Consider the following 22,585-nt stretch of genomic DNA (forward strand, 5'->3'; position numbering starts at 1 on the left):
TTTATCCTTGTTCTTCTTTAACCAGTTGATGGATCAGAGGGCCGAGAGGTACTGCAAGTGTTCAGTGATCTCATAGTTCAAAGCTGCACAGATGGGCTTCAAAGGGTGTGGGGGGGGGAAGGGATTCTTGAGGAATCAAACCTTTTACAGATGTCAATATGCACCAAACCAACATGAAATTCCTGGACTGATGCATGGTTTGGAGGAGGGCTGTCTGTCAGATTTTTATTTTGTTTTGTGCTACCCTGAACGTCACAGCACTTGGCTTACATATATGCATTTCTTCCTATATACACAGAAAGGCAAGGTGTCACGCTCTGCAGTTCACCTGGCTGCTCATTGGCAGCCATGGCAATTGCAGCAGGAGGTACAGCAGACAGGAAAGAGGGGTAAGGTGGTGAGGCGATTCACATAGCAGTTTAGCAAGCCATTCTATGAAGTGGCTTTTTAAAGGGAGTGGAGAGGGAGGAGCTTGGAGTGAGCTGTGATGGGACAGCCAAGGACGTAGTGAGGTGTAAAGGGAGGGGGCTGGTCAAGGGTAATGGCACGATGCTTGGCGACAGCCCCTAGTATTTAAAGAAGTTTTGAAATGTGTGTTTTAGGAGAAAATACCTTTACAATGGCGGGGTGCGCTCCCGTCGCTCGGTCCCAGCGCCTGCCAACCTAGCAGTTCGAAAGCACCCCCGGGTGCAAGTAGATAAATAGGGACCGCTTACCAGCGGGAAGGTAAACGGCGTTTCCGTGTGCTGCGCTGGCTCGCCAGATGCAGCTTGTCATGCTGGCCACGTGACCCGGAAGTGTCTGCGGACAACGCTGGCTCCCGGCCTCTAGAGTGAGATGAGCGCACAACCCTAGAGTCTGGCACGACTGGCCCCTACGGGCAGGGGTACCTTTACCTTTACCTTTTTACCTTTACAAATACATATTTAAAAGTGAGTTTTAGTACAGTCTAGAATAAGAACACAAGAAGAGCTGGATCAGGCCAATGGCCCTTCTAATCCTGCATCCTGTTCTCACAATGGCCAGCTAGAAGCTTGTGGGAAACTCTCAGTTGTGATCCGAGCACAAGAGCCCTCTCCCCTCCTGTGGTTTCCAGGAACTGGTATTCAGAAGCATTGCTTCCTCCGACTGCGGAGGCATAGCCATCAAGGTCTATGCTTTCAAGTGCATCAGAGGAATTATGGGGTGGGTGGGTAGGCATACCACCTTAGAGTAGGCAAGAGGGGAGGTGTCTTCTTTACAAAGAAATCCAAAAGGTCAAGAAGTGTAAGAGTTGGCATGTCCCAGTATTATGGAGAAACACGAAGGAGTGCAGAATCCAGTCAAACCATGAAGGATGCATTTGGTGGGAATCTGACGCAGGGCTGTCTTTAGCAGATGTGGCGCCGGGTGCAAAAATCCGCCCAGCACCCCCAAATTACCACGGATAGTGGGGGGGGGGAAGCTGTGCACTACCAGCCATGCCCCCCCCGCAACTCTCACCCATGCCGCTGCGGGAGAGAAATCCCCATGGAGGCTTGGGAAGGAAGCTGCATGCCCACCAGCCATATAGTTGACGGGACGCAGCTGGCGGGCATGCAGGGAAAGGGGAGGCCGCTGGCAAAGCCAAGCAGCTCCCCCACTCGCTGGGGCGCCCCGAGAGGCCGGCGCCCTGGTGCAACGCACCAGTAAGCCCTATGGGAAAGACGGCTCTGATCTGACTCACTCCTCCTTTCAACCACTGTTGATGAATACATCCCAAAGAAGAAGAAGAGTTTGGATTTGATATCCCGCCTTTCACTCCCTTTAAGGAGTCTCAAAGCGGCTAACATTCTACTTTCCCTTCCTCCCCCACAACAAACACTCTGTGGGGCTGAGAGACTTCAGAGAAGTGTGACTGGCCCAAGGTCACCCAGCAGCTGCATGTGGAGGAGCGGAGACGCGAACCCGGTTCCCCAGATTACGAGACTACCGCTCTTAACCACTACACCACACTGGCTCTCTATGGGTCTCTAAAGGGGTCACTATGTTAGGCCCCATCTGCACTGTGCATTTAAAGCACTATTGTACCCCTTTAAACAGTAATGGTCCCCCCCAAGAATCATGGGAAGTGTAGTTTGTTATGGGTGATGAGTATGGGGGGGGGGCTATTCTCCCTCCCAGAGCTACAATTCGAAGAGTGGTTTAACCACCAGTCCCTCTTCCCAGAAACTCTGTGAACTGTCACACTGTGAGGGAAATAGAGGCCACCTAACAACTCTCAGCACCTTTGACAGTTCCCAGGATTCCTTGGGGGAAGCCATGACTGTTTAAAGTGGTATGATCCTGCTAAATGTGTATATTGCAGATGGGCCCTTAGTTTGTTCCAGCAAAAGCAAACGGAGCTGATATACGACCTGCATTTTGATCATGTCACAAAATAAGACCCTTCTGGGCCAAAGGACACAGAGAAATAGAGTATATGGCAGGATATGTGCTACCAGGAAATCCATTAATTGTCCTACTGGAGTATGTAAAGGAAGATGTTCTGTTAGAAGACATGGAGATGGTAAAACACTTTCTGACAGCATCCCGGAAGGCAATTATGCCTTAAGTGCAGGGATAAAGCCTGGGCCAGATTATGAAAATAGGGACAGTGTCCAAATGATAAAATTAAGTAAGAGGGTGAGGGAATGGAGAGATATTGATGATCAGGGTACTGAAAAATGGGCCTCATTTGCTATGTGTGGGTGTCATAAAACTCAGGAAAAATGCTGAACCGAACATTTTATTGGGTGCGTTGTAAAACATGAGGTTTCCATTGCCATAAAAAGATGAGAGGCGCTTGTAAGGGTGTTCACAAATTGCCTTGTAAAAGGATATCCTGCTTTTTCTTGTGTTTGTTACACTATTGGTTGCTTAATTTTACCATATTATTTGCTACCTCTCAGTAAAACAGCAACAGCCGAGTCCCTGCCACAACAACTCTCCTCTTACGCAAAAGGGCAAGTTAGTGTAAAGGAGGATGGAAGGAGACAAAACCAGAATGAGTTGGCTCTGCCTTTCATTGCCTCTGGCGCCACCTACTGTTGGGCTCCATGCCTTCTGCCCTACCAGTCCCAGAGAGCGCCTGCCACCACTGGGTAACCTTATCTTCCATGAAGCTGTATAACAAAGGCCACTTTCACACCATACGTTTAAAGCACTACAATGCCATTTTAAACCAACATAGCTTCCCCCAAAGAATTTTGGGAGCTGATAGTTTGCAACAGGTGCTGAGAGTTGCTAGGAGGCATCTAGTCCCGTCCCAGCCAATCCCATAGTTCCTGAGAAGAGGGAATGCTTGTGAAACCACTCTGGGAATTATAGTTCTGAGAGGGAAATTGGGAATCACCTAACAGCTCTCAGCCTCCTTAACAAACCACAGTTCCCAGCATCCTTTGGGAGAGGAAGCTATTACTGTTTAAAGTCATATCACAAAACTTTACATGTATGGTGTGAATGTGGCCAAAAGTCAATAAAGAGGAAAAATAAAATACAGTCAACTCAAGCTGGTGTGAGAGAGAGGTTCAGATTTCTCTTGACAGAACTCTGATTTGTAGAGGGCTTTCCACTCCTCCTCCTGCTGCTGTCACTCAATTCATTTCAACTCTGCCCTGTCTTTTCCCATGACACCCTTTCAATGCCTTTTCTCTCTCTTGGCTTCTTTTGCAGGGAATGGGCTATCTCCACGCCAAAGGCATCCTCCACAAGGACCTCAAGTCTAAAAACGTTTTCTATGACAACGGGAAGGTGGTGATCACAGACTTTGGCCTCTTCAGCATCTCAGGGGTTCTGCAGGCAGGCAGGTTAGTGACCGGCTCTGTGGACCCATCGCTCTGCCTCTTAAATGTTCTCTTTTATCGGTAACAAACTGTTCGTTTTCAGGACAGAACTGGGCAGGGTGCAAGAGTTGTGAGAACATTCAACAACAACTGATAAGCAGCATCAGGCAATCAGGTGGCAGAGCCAAAAGGGGGGAGGGTTTCTTGGCACAGGATGCGTCCCTCTGGGCTTCTCTGGCCCTAAAGAATCTCCCAAGCCACACCTTTCTCCAGGTGACATCTCTCACCGGTCCAGGTTCACACTCCCCTTGAGCTTGTTTGTCTGCCTGGGATTGTGCTTTTCACCTCTGTTAGTGCTTCTGCCTGAACAGAAGATGGAGAGGGGCATGTGAGCCCTTTCAGGAATTAGCCAAGGGTACAAAGTCGAAATTTGCATTCAGTGCTCCGTCCACTTTTTCTTCTGGCCCTGCCCACTGCTGGCAAGCGGCCCCCATGAGATTGACCCGAAGGGAATGCAGCCCTCAGGCAGAATAAGTCTCCGCTCTCCTCTTCTAAATGCTCATCCCTCTCCAGAAACTCCTGCAATCTGTTCTGAGATTTCCAGGTGAAGCTTCGCCTGCTGGCGACTCCTGATTTAGATGCAACTTACTGCGCTCTCAGCTATTGTGAAGTTTTTCCTCGCTGTTAATTTTTGCTCTATTGCAAAGCCGCCTGTGAGATAAATTGCATATTTTAATCTGTCTGTAATTATGGGGTGTCAGACGTGCCGGATTAGAGGAGGAGATAATGGGTTGCCCATGTCTCTCTCTCCTTCTGCAGCGGTGTAACGGTGTATTCGTTGTCAGATTGAAGTGGTAAACTGTGCTGTGGGTGGGTTTAACTTACGTATTCCCCTCAAGATGCTTGTCTATTTATACTCTCCCCCCCCTTCCCCCCATCATGTTCTCTCGGTCTATTTCTTGGACTTTGCATTTTTTTATTCTGCCAATTTGATATCGGGGGAAATTGAATGTTTTCCTGCGATCCACCTGCACTATGCATTTAAAGCTGCATCCTGCCACTTTAAATAGTCAGGGCTTCCCCCAAAGAAGCATGGGAAGTGTAGTTTGTTAAGGTTGATGAGAGTTTTTAGGTGGCCTCTATTCCCTTAAGGGCTGCGGGTGGCGCTGTAGTTTAAACCAAGAGCCTAGGACTTGCCGATCAGAAGATCGGCGGTTCAAATCCCCGTGACGGGGTGAGCTCCCGTTGCTCAGTCCCAGCTCCTGCCAACCTAGCAGTTTGAAAGCACATCAAAGTGCAAATAGATAAATAGGTACTGCTCCGGCGGGAAGGTAAACGCCATTTCCGTGCGCTGCTCTGGTTCGCCAGAAGCGGCTTAGTCATGCTGGCCACATGACACAGAAGCGTACACCGGCTCCCTTGGCCAGTAAAGTGAGATGAGCGCCGCAACCCCAGAGTTGGTCACGACTGGACCTAATGGTCAGGGGTCCCTTTACCTTTACCTATTCCCTTCCCAGAGCAATGATTCACAGAGTGATTTAACCAACAATCCCTCTTCTCAGGGAACTCTGGAAATTGTAGTTCTGGGAGGGGAATAGAGGTTTCCGAACAGCTCTCACTACTCTTAACCATTCTCATAGTTCTTTTTGGGGGGTAATTTTTATTGCATTTATATCCCCTCCTTTTTTGCCAAATTGTTTTTATTGATTTTCCAAATTTTAACAAAGCAACCACAAATTAGAGCAAATCTAATACTATTATTCCAAAATTTGGTTGGCCGCACTCCACTCTCAACACTCTCAATAGCTTCCTCTTGTTGCTTCATTGTTTTTCCAGTCATTTCTAATTCACATTCCGTTCCTTAAAATTAGCCTTATATTACAATAGTTTTTTGTTGTTTTCAACTAATTATCCTTAACGGTGCCTTTTTCTGGAGGTACACAGAGGTACGCATACCCCGAAGCATTTTGTGAATCTTTGTACTTTTGTCCACTTACTGTATTTATTTTTCCTGATTTGAACTATAAAATGGTGATTTACTTGAGTCAAAATACCCCTAAACATTTTTTTTTAGGAAAAAAAGCCCTGATATTTTTAACCATCAGCTATCCACTTGCCAATTCCTGCAAGTACGATATGTTGACATTTCCAATATCCAGTTCTCAGAGTTCTTGCGGGGAAGCAATCACTGTTTAAAGTAGTATAATACTGTTTTGTGTGTGAAATGTAGATGGGAACTCAATCTGCAAAAATGACCAGTGCTGACATATAAGCTGAAGTTTGATCATGTCCTTTTGGACCCCTATGAGAGCTGCTATATTCCACTACGTTTCAGGAAGAAGGAATAATATTACATTGGGTGAAAGCTCAGATATGAAGAAATTAACAGGGAGGGGAAATAGAAGAAACTCCAGTGTGAATGCATGTGAATTTTGATTCAGTTCACATTAAAAGGTACAGTAAATATACCTTATTCTCAGTTCCCAAAGCGATACACAAACTGAAGCACAACCGTTCTTCCTAAATTCGCACTTCTCCAAATTTTGCAGTGCACATCTCCAGACAAGCAACGTGCATAGAAATGCATGTGTTTGTGAAAACAGCATAATGAAATGTCATTGCATACCATGGTGTGTTTGTGTGTGTTGCATATTAGGAGAAATTCACACTAAGCTGCTGATGAGGACTCTTTTATATATTTTTTTTAAAATGCAAACGGATGTGGAAATCGGGCTTTTTAGTTTAGATGAAAGCTGAGCAAGAGGTGACATGATACATGTTGATAAAATTAGGCATGGCATGGAGAACAGAGTGAACAGAGAAAAGTTTTTCTCCCTGGAACTTGGGACCATTCAATGAAGCTGAATGCTGGAAGATACAGGACGGTTGAAAGAAAGCACTTCTTCATGCATCATACAGATAACCTGTGGAACTCCCCTCCACAGGAGGCAGTGATGGATATGCTCTGCCTCCACCGTTGGAGGCAGATGCTTCTGAATATCAGTTGCTGAAAACCTCAGGAGGGGGGAGGGCCTTTGTGCTCAGGCTCTGCTTGTGGGTTTCGCTTTGGGGCATCTGGTCGGCCACTGTGAGAACAGGATTCTGGATTAGATGGGCCATTGGCCTGATCCAGCAGGCTCTTCTTATATATAAATATAAATGTATAATATAGTGGTACCTTGGTTCTCAAACACCTTGGTTCTCAAACAACTTGGAACCCAAACCCTGCAAACCTGGAAATAAGTGTTCTGGTTTGCGAACTTTATTCGGAAGCTGAACATGCTCAGTTTTGAGTGTTACACTTCTTATTTTGAGTGCCATACTTCCGTTTTGAGTGTTATGCTGAGATCTGTCTGTTTTTGCTATTTTGCTATTTATTTTGCGTGGGGTTTTTTTTTTTTTTGCTGCTCTTTTGTTTTTGTTTTTCTCACTGTGTGGAACCCAGTTCAGCTACTGATTGATTGACTGTGTAACTGCAGTACATTGTTTATTGCTTCCATTTTATGGTTCACTGGTTTCGTTAGTAAAATTCATGTTGAATTGCTGTTTTAGGGGTTGTTTTTAAAAGTCTGGAACGGATTAATCCATTTTGCATTACTTTCTATGGGAAAGCGTGCCTTGGTTTTGGAACGCTTTGGTTTTGGAACGGACTTCCGGAGCGGATTAAGTTTGAGAACCAAGGTACCACTGTACTGAAAATGAGAAACCGAGAAACCAAAAGAAGCCACAGTTGACAGATCAGCCTCTCCTGATTCCCCCCTGCTCTCCACCAACCTCAGCCCCAACCCCAGCTTAGCCTGGATTGTGACTCAGTGAAGGCGGTTCACAAACATAGGCAAACAAATCTGAAAACATCTGTCCCAGCGACAGCTCACCCTACGCCGGTGTGATTCAAGCCTAGCGGAGGCTACTGTAGCAGGGAGTCTTGGGTTAGCTGTGGGCCCTCTCTGTTGTTGGAGCCCTTTGTTGGAGTCCTGCTAACGCACCACTCACAACCACGTCTTCCCATTTATTTGTTGTTACTCTGCGGAGGAAATTGCAGGGTTCCTCTCCCTGAAGAGCAAGAAGCGCTAATTAGTTGCGATACGTGAGATCCTGGAAGGAGGCTGGAAGGAGAGCTTGAGAAACTTGGAAGATAAGGAGGCATCTTCTAGGGTTGGTGACAGCTCCCGGCATCACCAGGCAGCTGCCTGTGTCCTAAAGCAGGGATGGAGAATTGTCTCCATCCTGAGAGACATATTTCCTTCCATGCAGGCTTCTGGAGGCCATGTGCCACTGGTGGGTGAGGCCAGGAGCAAAAGCAAGGGGGGGGCAAACGTGAGGTTCTTCACACACCTGCTCACGCCCCTCTCTAACCTCCATCCAGGCATTGCCAGAGTTCAAGAAGACTTTCCAGTGAGGCAAAGACCATCAGTGAGCGTGACAAGTAGGTCTTGTGAGGGATGTGGCCTGGGCAAAGTCCCTAGGACCAGACAGAGAAGCCTGGAGGGCACAAATTGGCCCCTCGGCTTGAAAGCCTCCAGCCCTGCACATGTATGAACATTCATGTGTGGCCCATCATCCCACGACTCTGCAAGGCTCCTTTAAAGGTAAAGGGACCCCTGACTGTTAGGTCCAGTCGTGGCCGACTCTGGGGTTGCGGTGCTCATCTCGCTTTATTGGCCGAGGGAGCCAGCGTACAGCTTCCAGGTCATGTGGCCAGCATGACTAAGCCGCTTCTGGTGAACCAGAGCAGCGCACGGGAACGCCCTTTACCTTCCCGCTGGAGTGGTACCTATTTATCTACTTGCACTTTGACGTGTTTTCGAACTGCTAGGTTGGCAGGAGCAGGGACCGAGCAACAGGCGCTCACCCCGTTGCGGGGATTCAAACCACTGACCTTCTGATCGGCAAGCCCTAGGCTCTGTGGTTTAACCCACAGTGCCACCCGCGTCCCTGCAAGGCTCCTTTATGAACTGTTAATAACAGGCTGTGAGGCCTTTTGATTTTGTATATTTCAACCTTAAGAGCAGTTTTCCCCTGGCTTTCCAAATGAACTGCTGAAGAGTAAACGAATAAAGCATTTGGAGTGGAGCTTTCAGCCAAATATATAAAATTGGAGGCGGGGGGATACTCCAAAGCAGTGACTCTTGAAATTAGCATAGGAGTTTTTACGAGTCCCCATTTTCATCTGTGGTTTCGTGGGTGTGGTGGATGGAATGTAAGTTACTGGAACAAATTGTTAAGAAGCGAACAGAGCGATCCAAGCTATAGGAAGCTGGCGTCACTTTCTTCAGTGGCTTCACGTAAGGTGCTGTAATATACCCCTGTTCCAAACTCTGTTCAGGAGTGGGGCTCCTTCGGGCTAAGCCAACCTGAGCCTGGCAGAGAGAAAACAAGTCTTTAAACCAGAGTTTGACTTATATCACACTTTTTTGTCAGTGTACGTTCTGCTGGGTTTGCCAGGCCATGCGGTTCAGCTGAAAGAGGATTGAAAGAGGTGTACATCTCTCCTCCCCCGTCCCCGTCCAGCCATGCCCCTGGAACACCCATTTTTTTTGGAGGGGGGAATTATACCAGCTTAACTTTTGCCAGCTAAGCCCTGACTGAGCCAGCCTAGTCCCGGCTCGGCAGGGTATTTAATTATTTATTATTTAAGAATACGGAGAAACTACCCGAGGAAATGCTGGGTTGAGGGAGCTACACCGGGGTACCTCTGGCTGAGCCAGGATGAGGGAGTTATGCCGGCGTAGCCCTGGCTCAGTTAAGACCACCTGAGACCCCACCTCCTCCGTGCTCATCCTGGTGGACCTTGCCTTTGGATTGCCCTGAAAGCTAACAATCAGAGCTCATTTGAGGTGCTGGAATTCTTAGCTGGATAACTCCATAACAAGCACAGGAGCCAACTCCCAGTGGCCAAGATCCATTCACCCCTCCGATAGAATATTAGAGGAGGCTATGGCCCCCCAGTGTTAATGGGCATTGCCATTCTAATTGTGTGTCTGCACCACATCATGTGATTGATTATGCTTGGTGGGGCTTACCTGCCCCCCACCCAATATTTTATTCAGGTTGGCACCCCAGATAACAGGCATTTTTGTGGTTTTTCTGCTTTGCTGAGAAACGCCATTTCTCCACGTTGTCGGCATAAGACAGGTGTCAGGATTCAAACTCGCAGCAGATCCCAAACTGGTGACCTGAGTAGCATGAGGAGGGACTCCAGTTCTTTACCCAGCTTTGGGCAAAGAACAGAACCCCAAAGGAGGTCAACCACTACTGCCAAGGAGGCATCCTTCTCCTGAGGAGCCAGAGAAGGTTGACTCATGACCCCTACAGAACCTTTGACCCTTTGGGTGTTGATGGACTCCAGTTCCCATCTGCCGCAGCTAGCATGGGCAATGGCCAAGGGTCATAGGAGTTGCAGTCCATCAACATCTAGAGAACTGAAGGTTCAGTAGGGCAGAAGGCAAGGAGCCCAACAGTAGGGGGTCAGAGCTAATGACAGGCAGAGCTAACTCGTTTTGTTCCCATCCTCACTACTGAGTTCTGTTGTTGTTCTTGTTTAGTCGTTTAGTCGTGTCCGACTCTTCGTGACCCCATGGACCAGAGCACGCCAGGCACTCCTGTCTTCCACTGCCTCCCGCTGTTTGGTCAAACTCATGCTGGTAGCTTTGAGAACACTGTCCAACCATCTTGTCCTCTGTCGTCCCCTTCTCCTTGTGCACTCCATCTTTCCCAACATCAGGGTCTTTTCCAGGGAGTCGTCTCTTCGTATGAGGTGGCCAAAGTATTGGAACCTCAGCTTCACGATCTGTCCTTCCAGTGAGCACTCAGGGCTGATTTCCTTCAGAATGGAGAGGTTTGATCTTCTTGCAGTCCATGGGACTCTCAAGAGTCTCCTCCAGCACCATAATTCAAAAGCATCAATTCTTCGGCGATCAGACTTCTTTATGGTCCAGCTCTCACAAGGGTGTAAAACCTGAGACCGAGGAGGAGGTCAAACCTGACAGCTCCAAGGAGGAGGAAGCTGTGGATGGTGCGGTTTTGACTGCAGTAGGATCTGTAGTCAGGGAATGGGAATATGAAGATCAGTGGTGGCTGCTGCTGTCCACTGGGACAGGGAGGGTGTAAGGCAGGAGGCCAGCAGTAGGTGGAGCCAGAGACAATGGCAGGTGGAGCCAATTCCAGTTTTGTCCCTTGCTTCCTCACTGGTGAGATCTATAAACATGGCACTAAGACTACGGAGGAGGAAGCTGACCAACAGTGGCACCTGCTGGACTGGTTATAAGAAGATAGGCAAGGGGATGGGGGCTTGCTGAGGGTATACTGCAGTTGGTGAGGCACTGCCCCATCTGCCCTAATGGACCAATGTCTTCTGCATAGGAAGTCCGCTTGGCAACAAGACAATGAAACCACAATGTGATACTGAGCATGGAGTATAATATAGCTGCAACAGTGAGAGGGGGAAAGTTGGCATCCTCTTACCTTACACGTTCTGGCACCATCGTTTTCCTTTGTGTCCCGCCGCCCGCCCAAGTTCTTAAAATGTATCCCGTCTCTTTTTAAATTAATTCCTAAGCCTCGGAGGTCTTGAACAAATCCAATTACAGAAGCACTTTCTCATTGGCTCTTTCAGTTTTTTAAACCAGAAAGCGAGCAGGGTGACCCCAAATATATATATATATTTTCTTCTGTGCTTCGTTGCACCAGTCCGGAACATTGTGTATTAGAGAAGAAGGCAGCTTACTGTTTCTTAAAGGTTTTATTTGGCTTTAAAGCAACGCTTACAAGATTAGCGTTATCTTTTTCTGAGAGACCTGCAGATGCATTCTTCATAATCCTAGGGAAAGTTACTTATCTAGTCATTCATTTGCAGTATTTTTCAGTATTTTTAATACTGAAGTTAATACTAATTTAATACTAATTTAATACCAATTTCATACTAATTTCTGTATTTTTCAGTAGTGATACTTTTATTTAGTTACTTTAATAATATTAATTTTTAATCAATAAATAAATACATTTAAATACTTAATTTAAATCAGGCTTCCTCAACCTCGGCCCGCCAGATCTTTTGAGACTACAATTCCCATCATCCCTGACCACTAGCTAGGGATCATGGGAGTTGTAGGCCAAAAGCATCTGGAGGGCCGAGTTTGAGGAAGCCTTATTTAAATGATGGTTGTGGAGCCCCAGACTTCTCTGTTTAGCCTCTGGAACTTTCTCAGACCACACCCTCTATCCTCAGGCCACACCCCTTGTTGGTGCTGCTTCACAGCCTCCAGGAGTGCTTATTACTTAGCCAGAATATGTACTTACTTATTTTATTCCGGCATACGTAGGATATAAACAGAAACAAGAACAATGAATGTAACATACCCTCCAACACGTCTCCAATGAAATTAGGGATGTCCCATTCCGTAATGATTACTATTTATACCCCACATATTTTACTGGGTTGCCCCAGCCACTCTGGGAGGCTTCCAATATATATAAAAACGTAATAAAACATTAAACATTAAAAAAAACCTCCCAATACAGAATTGCCTTCAGATGGCTCGGGGGTCAGATAACTTTATACCCTCCAACATTTCTCCAAGGAAAATAGGGATGTCCTAAGGAAAAGCGGGACATTTTGGGATCAAATCAGAAACCAGGATGGCTTCTCTAAATCAGGGACGTCTCTGAAAAATAGGGAAACTTGGAGGGTCAGATGTAATAATATAACAATGCCAGACATGTCAAAAGACAGGGTAAAGAGGTGCGTCTTCAGCATTCACCAAAAGCTGTACGATGAAGGTGCCAGATGGACCTCTGTGGGGAGGGAGTTCCACTGCTTTGGAGCCAACACAGAAAAGGCCCTGTTCTGGGCCACAACCCCCTCAGCCTCTATTGGTAGTGGAACAACCGAGAGGACCCCCTCTGCTGATCTTAGGAGCCAGAAATGTTTGTGGACAAGGAGGCAGACTTTTGGGTATGAGAAACTAAGAGAAACTGACAGATTCACCAACCTGCTACTTGTTACCTTACCTGGAAACAAAGAACTATGACAATCTCCATAGCAATATGCCATTGCATTATGTTATAATCGTAACATAAACTGCTGTGTGAGGTCATTTGGAAAAATGGCATATATACACTGTGAATAATTAAATTCATAGCAACCAGCAACAGGCTCCCTGACTGGATGTTTCTCTCTGTCTCTCTCTGTAGGAGAGAAAACAAACTGCGGATCCAGAACGGCTGGTTATGCCATTTAGCTCCGGAGATCATCCACCAGCTCTCACCTGACACAGAAGAAGACAAGCTTCCTTTCTCCAAGCACTCGGATGTCTTTGCCCTTGGGTAGGTGCCTTTGTTGCATGGGGGTGAGTTAAGGGGTGGCAGTGGAATAAAGTGGGTCAATGTGTTTGCTTTCTGGTACCAGGCTCATGCGCCCACCAAAGAGATGAGCAAACTTGGGTCCCATCTGCACTGTACATTTAAAGCAGTTACCATCCCACTTTGAACAGGCATGGCTTCCTCCAAAGTAACCTGGGAGCTGTAGTTTGCGAAGGGTGCTGAGAGTTGTTAGGAGGCCCTTGTTCCCTTCACAGAGCTACAATTCTCAGGGTTCCCTGGGAAAAGGGACTGGTTGTTAAACCACTCTTCTCTTGCCCTTGGGGTGTTCACCAGCCAGTGTGGTGTAGTGGTTAAGAGCAGTGGACTCGTAATCTGGTGAACCAGGTTCGATTCCCCGCTCCTCCACATGCAGCTGCTGGGTGACCTTGGGCCAGTCACACTTCTCTGAAGTCTCTCAGCCCCACTCATCTCACAGAGTGTTTGTTGTGGGGGAGGAGGGGAAAGGAGAATGTTAGCCACTTTGAGACTCCTTAGGGTAGTGATAAAGTGGGATATCAAATCCAAACTCTTCTTCCTCCACCTTTGCACTGTCCTGAGATGTTTTTGGCTAGCTGGAATGTGTCCTTGATCTCTGATCTAGATCTTGCTTGGGTGCATGGAGGATAGAGAGGGGTGGGACTAGCCCATGGTATTACACATATGCCTACAAATGCACATACTTGTGAAAATGATGTGTGGAAGTTCCTTATAATAGGTAAAATTGCTTGGAAACCATTCCTCAAAACCTCATGTGTTTGTTAGGGGAAATTCACACGAAACTGCTGGTGAATTTTCACGAGGCACTAAAAACAGATAAAAGTGAATCGCAGGTTGCTGAAGAAATGTGGAGAACTGAATTTCGACAGTAGAACAGATTCCGTAGGGAAGTGGTGGACTCTCTTTGTAAGCAGAGGTTGGGTGGCCGTCGGTCAGGCATGCTTTAATTAAAAATGCCTGCATTGCAGGGGGTTGGACTAGATGATCCTTGGGACCCCTTCCAACTTTACAGTTCTATGATTCTATTATTCCATCCCTGCTGCAAATAAACGTTAGCATGCATCCCCAGATGTTGGGGCAAGACAAGTAGGGGGTGGGATAGTTGAGTCTTGTGCATGGATAGACGCTTCTTGGGGGAATGTCCTGAACAGAAAAAGTTTAGGAGCTACAGTGCAAAACTGTGGGCATTGTGTCTCCCCTAATGTACTTTTCATTTGTGTGATTAATTGCCCTGCTCTGTAGCAAAGGGAGGTGGAGACATCCTTTTTGTAAGCAGTCCCATTGCCCTCTGATGATATCTTTGTTCAGGCACAGAGAAGACTATAGTTTTTTATTCGATGGATTAATTTTCCCCTACTCCACTGTGATAGACACCTTAAAGAGCGCAGCATTGAAGCGATTAGCTTATACTGAGTTCTTATCTGATAGCGCAGTTTCATCCAAAAAATACAGCAATTAAACCCAGTATATGCTTTCAGTATAACTTTAACCAAAAATACAGTGGGGGAAAGTAATTATAGGATTTTTTTTTAATCAGACTAAGCTCCTAGCAAACTTTTTCAATTTGAAAGTTTGCATAGAAAAAACACCAGGCTTTTTTTTTTTTAAACCAAAGTAACAGGCGCTTGGTTCAAAATGGCTGCTATTTTTCAGCGAACTTTGTATGATTCCACAAAGGGCGAACCACAGGGGTTGTCAAGCCTTTGGGGGCTTCTGACACAGGTTGCAATCTGAGAAAGCATCATGAGAACCAGTTGCACGAGGGCTGCTGTGAAGGGGAAGGCATGGCAAGTCACAAAATGGCTGCTGTGGGGACATGGCATATAACAAAATGGCTGCCACATCTAAACGAAAAAGTGACAGAACCACAAAATTCCCCCTCACAAGTCCATACCGCTCCACCCCAATATGTATCACAGGAATGAGAATACAGTGGTACTTTGGTTCTCAAACTTAATCCGTTCTGGAAGTCTGTTCCAAAACCAAAATGTTCCAAAACCAAGGCATGCTTTCCCATAGAAAGTAATGCAAAATGGATTAATCCATTCCAGACTTGTAAAAATAAGCCCTAAAACAGCAATTTAACATGAATTTTACTATCTAACGAGAGCATTGATCCATAAAATGAAAGCAAGAAACAATTTACTGCAGTCACACAATCAATCAATCAATCAATCAATCAATCAGTAACTGAACTGTGTCACAAAAACAACAAAAAAGCCACAAAAACAAAAACACAAAATAAATAGCAAAAACAGACAGACTCTCAAATTGGAAGTGTGGCACTCAAATCGGAACTGTAACACTCAAAACGGAGCACATTCAGCTTCTGAAAAAAGTTCGCAAATAGGAACACTTACTTCTGGGTTTGCTGTGTTTGGGTTCCAAGTTGTTTGAGTAACCAAGGTACCACTGTACAGATCAAGCAGGATGTTGATACAAATCCATGGAAAAGCAGTCATTCAGAAAACAGACAATTTTACCCAACCCACGCTTCAGATGTAGACTGGATATGGAAACTGAAACAAAGTTGTCCCTTGAAATCTGCACTTTTGTGGGTTTTCATGCTGCAGTACTCTAGCCAAGTAATGCATAAATTATTAGTGAAACTTTTGCATACAAAAATGTGGATACTAGAATAAATGTACAGTAAAATGTGGACAAATTTTCACAAGGACTTACAGGAAAAAAATAATTCTTGCAAACTGATGAGGGGCAGCAGTGAGAATCTTTTCTGCATCAAGATGGAGAAGGGGGTCAGCAAAATTCCTTCCGTCGGCTAATAATAATAATAATAATAATAATAATAATAATAAAAGTGATTGACATTTTCCAACGTTACACCATTGAGTTGGATTTGTGGAGCTGCAATTTTACACATCACTTGGGAAGACAGGCAAAGTAATACCAGTGTACTGGAAGAAGCAAACATCACCAGTGTTGAAGCAATGATTCTTCAACATCAACTTTGTTGGGCTGGTCATGTTGTGCAGATGCCTGATTATCGTCTTCCAAAGCAACTACTCTATTCCTAACTTAAAAATGGAAAGCGTAATGCTGGTGGTCAACAAAAGAGGTTTAAAGACTGTCTCAAGGCAAATCTTAAAAAATGTAGTATAACACCAGCAATTGGGAAACACTTGCCTGCGAGCACTCCAATTGGAGAACAGCCTTTACCAAAGGTGTCATGGGCTTTGAAGACACTCGAACTCAGGACACAAGGGAGAAACGTGCTAAGAGGAAGGAATGCTTGGCAAATCCACACCATGATCAACTCCCACCCCGAAACCAATGTCCCCACTATGGGGGGGAGGATCCAGAATTGGATCTGTGGATCCAGAATTGGCCTCCACAGTCACTTACAGACTCATTGTTAAAACCGTGTTTATGGAAGACAATCTTACTCGGCTATGAGTGATCGTCAAAGAAGAAGAAGAAGAAGAAGAAGAAGAAGAAGAAGAAGAAGAAGAAGAAGAAGAAGACACTGCCCTTCACCCGCAAATCTCAATGCAGTTCACAACACAAAATTACAACAGAAAAAACACAAAAGACATAATAAAGATAAGAACAAAATAAACCAATAACCCCCCCTCCCACAACACAATTAAAAGGCAATAGATTTAATTAGCCAAAGGCCTAGTTGAACATTTTTGCCTGGCTCCTAAAGTCATAAGCTAAAATTAAAGAATGCTTGGATGGTTAAGTCCAGTCGAATTCGACTTTGGGGTGCGGCGCTCATCTCCACTTTCAGGCCAAGGGAGCCAGCGTTTGTCTGCAGACAGCTTTCCAGGTCATGTGGCCAGTATAACTAAACCGTTTTGCAGCGCTGGTGTGGGGTCATGCTTGGGAGGGTGTGCGTGTGCCCTGGGGAGAGTCCCAAGGGGCCATCTTTGGCCCAAGAGACCTGAAGGTCCCCATCCCTTGACAGGGATGATGGCGCAACCCCACACCTGAGCTCTGGGAGTCTCTGCAGATGTCACAGAGAAGTGTAAGGTTTGTGCATTACTAACATGCTGCTTTCTCTCCCAACAGCACCATCTGGTATGAACTGCATGCTCGGGAATGGCCATTCAAGACACAGCCTGCCGAGGCCATAATTTGGCAAGTTGGCCGAGGGATGAAGCCGAATCTCAGCCAGATTGGCATGGGCAAGGAGATCTCAGTAGGTGGCTTGGGGCTCTTTGAAAGGGGGAGGGAAGGCACAGAGACTTGGAAAGATGTTGATGTTTGCTCATCTTGGTGACTCACAGATTGGGGGAAGGGAGAGAAATTCAATTCAGTTCTTGTTTAGAGGCGAATCGATCCATTTTGCACTTTCTGATACAACACGAGGGCAGAAATACGGCCATCTTTCAAGAGTCACACTCACTCAGATTTGGGGATGCCGTGCTCAAACCAGCCAGGCTTTTCAAAAATGCATATTTTAGGGTATAGCATGCATGAAAACAAAGGTATTCACAAAAATAAGAGATCAAGATGAACCCTGTTAAGAAAAACCTGATTGCAAAAATGTTTGCACTACTTAAAACAGCATACAAAATATGTGTTCATTAGGGAGAAACTATCACCAAAATGTTGATAGATTTTTATGATCAAGCTTTAACTTTTGTGCAAGGTGCCCCATGGGAGTCAGATTTTCTGGAAAGGAGATTTAAGGAAACCCCAGGGATTGGTAGCCGCTGGGTAGAAGACACCATACTTTACATTTTACATTGTGTTATGATTTTTGGGGAGGGGGAAAGACGGGTGTGTGCAGAGACCTTTCTAAAACCTGGATCCAGCAAGTGTTAAAACTAGCTTCCTGATGAGGTGATCACCTGGGTAATGGGCCATTAGGCGAACGAAGGAAGTTGACCATGTGAGACAGCAAATGGTTGGAGGGACCCCTTCCCTCAACTGGCTGGTAGTTAGAAAAAGGCAAAGGCAAGTGTTGAGAGCTGGAAATAATGTGTGCTAGAAGCAAAGCAGCAAGCTGGGTACTGAGAGAGACAGAACAACGCTTGATTTCTGCTTGAGTCCAAGGCTGCGGCTATGGGAGAAAAAGAGAGAGACCCTTTTGGGGTGGTAATGCTGTGAGCCCCTCCATCGTTGGCTCAGTTTGCATATATGTGTCAATAAACCGCACGTGGACATGTGCCCATGCGCTCTCCTTCTTTGCACATCCTTTCCTTCCCATTGCCTTGCAGGACATCCTTCTCTTTTGCTGGGCCTTTGAGCAAGAGGAACGGCCAACCTTCACCAAGCTGATGGAGATGCTGGAGAAATTGCCAAAGCGGAACCGTCGCCTTTCTCACCCCGGACACTTCTGGAAGTCAGCAGAGTAAGACCGACATCCTCGGAGTAGAGGAAGCTCCTGGGCTGATCATTTGTCTCTTCAATTTGGCATTGTCTACACTGATCGGCAGGGTCGCGGGTGGTGCTGTGGGTTAAACCACAGAGCCTAGGACTTACTGATCAGAAGGTCGGCGGTTCGAATCCCTGTGACGGGGTGAGCTCCCGTTGCTCGGTCCCTGCTCCTGCCAACCTAGCAGTTCGAAAGCATGTCAAAGTGCAAGTAGATAAATAGGTACCGCTCCAGCAGGAAGGTAAAGGGCGTTTTCATGCGCTGCTCTGGTTCTCCAGAAGCGGCTTAGTCATGCTGGCCACATGACCCGGAAGCTGTACGCCAGCTCCCTCGGCCAATAAAGCGAGATGAGCGCCGCAACCCCAGAGTCGGTCACGACTGGACCTAACAGTCAGGGGTTCCTTTATCTTTACCTTTACACTGACCGGCAGCTGCTCTCTAGGATTTCAGACAGGGAGTCTCTCCCAGCCAGATCTGGCAATGCCAGGGATCAAACTTGGCAGCTTCTGCGTGCAAATCAGATGCTATGCCACTGAGTTACAGGGTTTACATATGCACTATACAGTGGAACCTTGGTTCCTGAACTTAACCCGTTCCAGAAGTCCATTCAACTCCCGAAACCGTTCGAAAACCAAGGTGCAGCTTCCGATTGGCTGCAGAAGCTTCCTGCACTCAAGTGGAAGCTGCGTCAGACGTCCAGCTTCTGAAAAACGTTCAAAAACTGGAACACCTACTTCCGGGTTTTTCTGCATCCGGGAGCCAATTTGTTCATTAACTAAGCCATTCAAGAACCAAGGTTCCACTGTACATTTAAAGCACTAGGAGGTGAGATTGCAGGAGGTTGGGCTACCCTTTGGTAGATATTACAGCTGTCTCCTGATGGCTCAAGAACAGAAGGGCTACAGTGATAAACAGATGTGTTTAGGGAGGAAGTTCCTTGACTGGAATGCCTCAACGGACAGAAGTACACTCTGCAGGCACTCACTTGCTCTTTCCTCGATAAATCCTCATGTCGCTGAGCTGGGTATTTTGATCAGGTTCCAAGGCAGTTCCAACTGGGGTCCAGTTAAGCCATCAGCTTGCACAGACATTTATGTCAAGGGCTTATCAGCAGCCCAGCAATGATAAAATAGCTGGCTATAGGAATTCTAGCCGAGGCCGCCTGGTGCTTGCCTCCAGCGCCACTCACTGCGCTAACAGATCTCCCTCGGGTATAAATTTGGGGCTGTCCCCAAAACACACTCACATCCGTTGCTAAGCCAACTGCCTGCTCACAGCTTGAAGTGAGCATTGCAAGATGTTTCTTCTCCTTCCCGGGCTCAGAGCTTGGGGAGGGCTTTCAATAGGGGAAGAGAGAGACAGGCCTTTGAGCAGGAACTGTGCCTGTTGCAAAAATTCTTTCCACCCCAGACTTTCTGCTAAGCAAATAACTAAGAGCCAATGTGGTGTAGTGATTAGAGGGTTGGGCTTGGGCTTGGGCTTGGGAAACCAGGGTTCGAATCTCCACCCCACCCTGCCCTGCCCTTGGGCCAGTCACTGCCTCTTAGCATAACCTATCTCAAAGGGTTGTTATGAGGATAAAATTATGGGGGAGGGGATCACGTATACCACTTGAGCTCCTTGGAGAAAAAATTGGGACAGAAATGAAATTAGATAGGTAGGTCAGTAGGTAGAGCTTTTTGGAAGACCGGGCCAATGGTCCACACACACACACACACACACACACACACACACACACACACACATTAAAAAATCTCTTTTTTAGTTTATTTATTTCATAAAATTTATATAACATGTGATTATATATATTTTTTAATCCCTCAAATGATTGTCATAAATTTTAAAAAAGAAAGTCAGTGAAAACAGATGAAAGCAACTATTTAAAATTTAAAACATTTAAATATAATTAAAATCAATGATAAGCTAAAAACCACATCAAAATACCTGTCTGGATAGGCTTGCCAAAACAAAAAAAAAAGTTTTTATCAGACACCAAAAAGAGATCAATGAATCCAGCTGCCTGATGTCAATAAGCAGGGAGTTCCAAAGTGTGATTGGAAGCTCGATAATAATAATAATAATTGGAGTTCTTTCCGATTATTAGGACCAGTGGTTTTGGGATTGGCATTATTGAGCAAAAAGATTGGCACCATGGTCAACGAAATAAATACCCCACAAACACACAGTGAGGTTGGTGCATTAAGGCAAGTGGGGCAACGCCCCACCAACCTTAGTTGGCCCCCACCAACCTGCCTTCTTGTTTACCACCAAATCAGGGGGATAGCACCGCTTGTCTGCTTCCTCCTCCTCCTCCTTAGTCTCAGCATTGCCCCTTGTAGAACTCACAAATCTAGCATCAGTTGGCTCAGCCTGCCACTGGCTCTGGCGCCACCTAGTGTTGGGCTCCCTGCTTTCTACCCTACCCAGGATGCAGTGAGATGAGCCTCCAAAGGGATTGCATTGCCTCATTTGCTCCATCCTGTTTCACCTTCCTTCTCTCTGCTTCCTTCCAGGCTGTGATGGATGGCTCAAAATGACGGTGCCTTTCGTACGCTTTTCTTCCTCTCCTCCACCACCACCACCACCTCCTCCTCCTCTTCTCCTTGTTCTGCGAGAAGGCCGGAGCAGGGAAGCGAAGCTTGGGAGTGCTCCCGAGGACAAGGAGACATGGCCTCGCTCTGGTCTCTGGAAGGGGGAGCGCCTCCTGGCTAGCCGGAGGAGCACCACGCTCTGCCAGGGGGTCAAGAAGGATCCCATGAGCGGGTGAAAATCAGGTTCGATGCCAGATAGCCCCTGCCAGGCAAGTGGCAGAGGGGGATGCCCTCTGCTCGCCCTCAGGGTGCGAAAGACGTTGGAGGGCCAGTTGGCGGCAGGTGGTCTTTGAAACCCTCCCCAGCGTTGATTCTTGCTTAAGTGGGGGCAACAAACTTCATCAGACAGTCAAAGGTTCTTAGGACCTCGCCAGCACCCTCTGAAACCAACGGAGGAGAGGGATAGAAAGACTGTGTGTAATATTTTGTTTTTGTTTCGTTTTATCCTGTTTCATTGCACCTAGTGGTGGAAGTGAGGTTTTCAGCTGTTTCCCAACATAGGGGTGTGTGGTGTGTGTGTGGTTTATTTGAGGAAGGAGGCCTTGACTCTAGAACCTTTCAAGAACTCCTAAAGCCTCAGGCCCCTGGAGATCTAATGTGGCCCTCTGAGCCTCTCTCCTTGGCCCTTGGAACTCTGCCCAGACCATGCCTCCAAGGCCACACCCCTCTCTGCCCCCTGCTGTGCCCCCATTGGTTAATTTTCCCTGGCTGGAATGTGTCCTTGAACGGTGATAATATCTCTCCCTTGCCTGGATGGAAAGTTGGGGGTGCACATGGACTTTTGGTCACACCTACCACTGGTATGTGGCCCTCAGAAGGTTGTGCACAGGGGAATGTGGCCCTCAAGCTGAGAAAGGTTCCGTCCATGCCATCAGTGATGGTATATTTATTATTTCAGCCCCACTTCACTGTCTCTGTTGCTTCATCTCTCTCTCTCTCTCTCTCGGTTACACATGCCAGATGTCAGGGTGTGAGAACAGGATGCTAGACTAAATTCACCCATGGATTGGCCTGATCCAGCGAGGCCATTATTATGAAGTCTCCTCCAACTGTATGATTCCTTAATTCCCAAATTTGCCAAGAAGCTATTTCACCAGGAATAATTCATTCTCCTTAAGTGCCGGAGAGCTGGCTAGCTTCCTGTTGGCGGGCTGGGAACAACAAACCCTCTTCCTGCTATCTTAGCACCTCGACTCCCCCAAGGAACATGCTGGTCTCCACAGTCATTTCTTAGCCCTTGTCGGCTGGCAGATATTCAGCATGGTGAGAAGCGAGCAAGGCGATCAGGATGGCCCAACAGAGAGGCAGTGCAGGATCTTCAGGAACAGCAAATTGGTGCAGAGACGTGGCCACTGTCGGTAGCACACCCACATGGGAGCAGGTATGCGTCTCTCTCTCTCTCTCTCTCTCTCTCTCTCTCTCTCTCTCTCTCTTGTGCAAAAGCAAATCATTCCGCTATAGGTGGCATAGAGCCACTTCTTTGGTTATGCTGATGGTGGTACTTCACTAGC

At 46.7% G+C, this 22,585-nt stretch overlaps 1 protein-coding gene across 2 annotated transcripts in view; it reads left to right on the top strand.

Moving 5' to 3' along the window:
* KSR2 (kinase suppressor of ras 2) overlaps positions 1–22,184 on the top strand; it is a 190,982-nt gene extending 168,798 nt beyond the window's left edge. For both annotated transcript variants that reach the window (XM_053368015.1, XM_053368016.1), the window contains 5 exons: positions 3,673–3,806; positions 12,975–13,106; positions 17,172–17,301; positions 18,326–18,459; positions 20,997–22,184. In XM_053368015.1, coding sequence (XP_053223990.1) covers positions 3,673–3,806; positions 12,975–13,106; positions 17,172–17,301; positions 18,326–18,459; positions 20,997–21,003 — 537 coding nt within the window. In that variant the 3' untranslated portion in view covers positions 21,004–22,184. The remainder of the gene's footprint in view (positions 1–3,672; positions 3,807–12,974; positions 13,107–17,171; positions 17,302–18,325; positions 18,460–20,996) is intronic.
* Positions 22,185–22,585: the final 401 nt, after the last annotated feature.

This window comes from Podarcis raffonei, chromosome 16 (assembly GCF_027172205.1).
Source record: "Podarcis raffonei isolate rPodRaf1 chromosome 16, rPodRaf1.pri, whole genome shotgun sequence".
Classification (NCBI taxonomy): domain Eukaryota; kingdom Metazoa; phylum Chordata; class Lepidosauria; order Squamata; family Lacertidae; genus Podarcis; species Podarcis raffonei.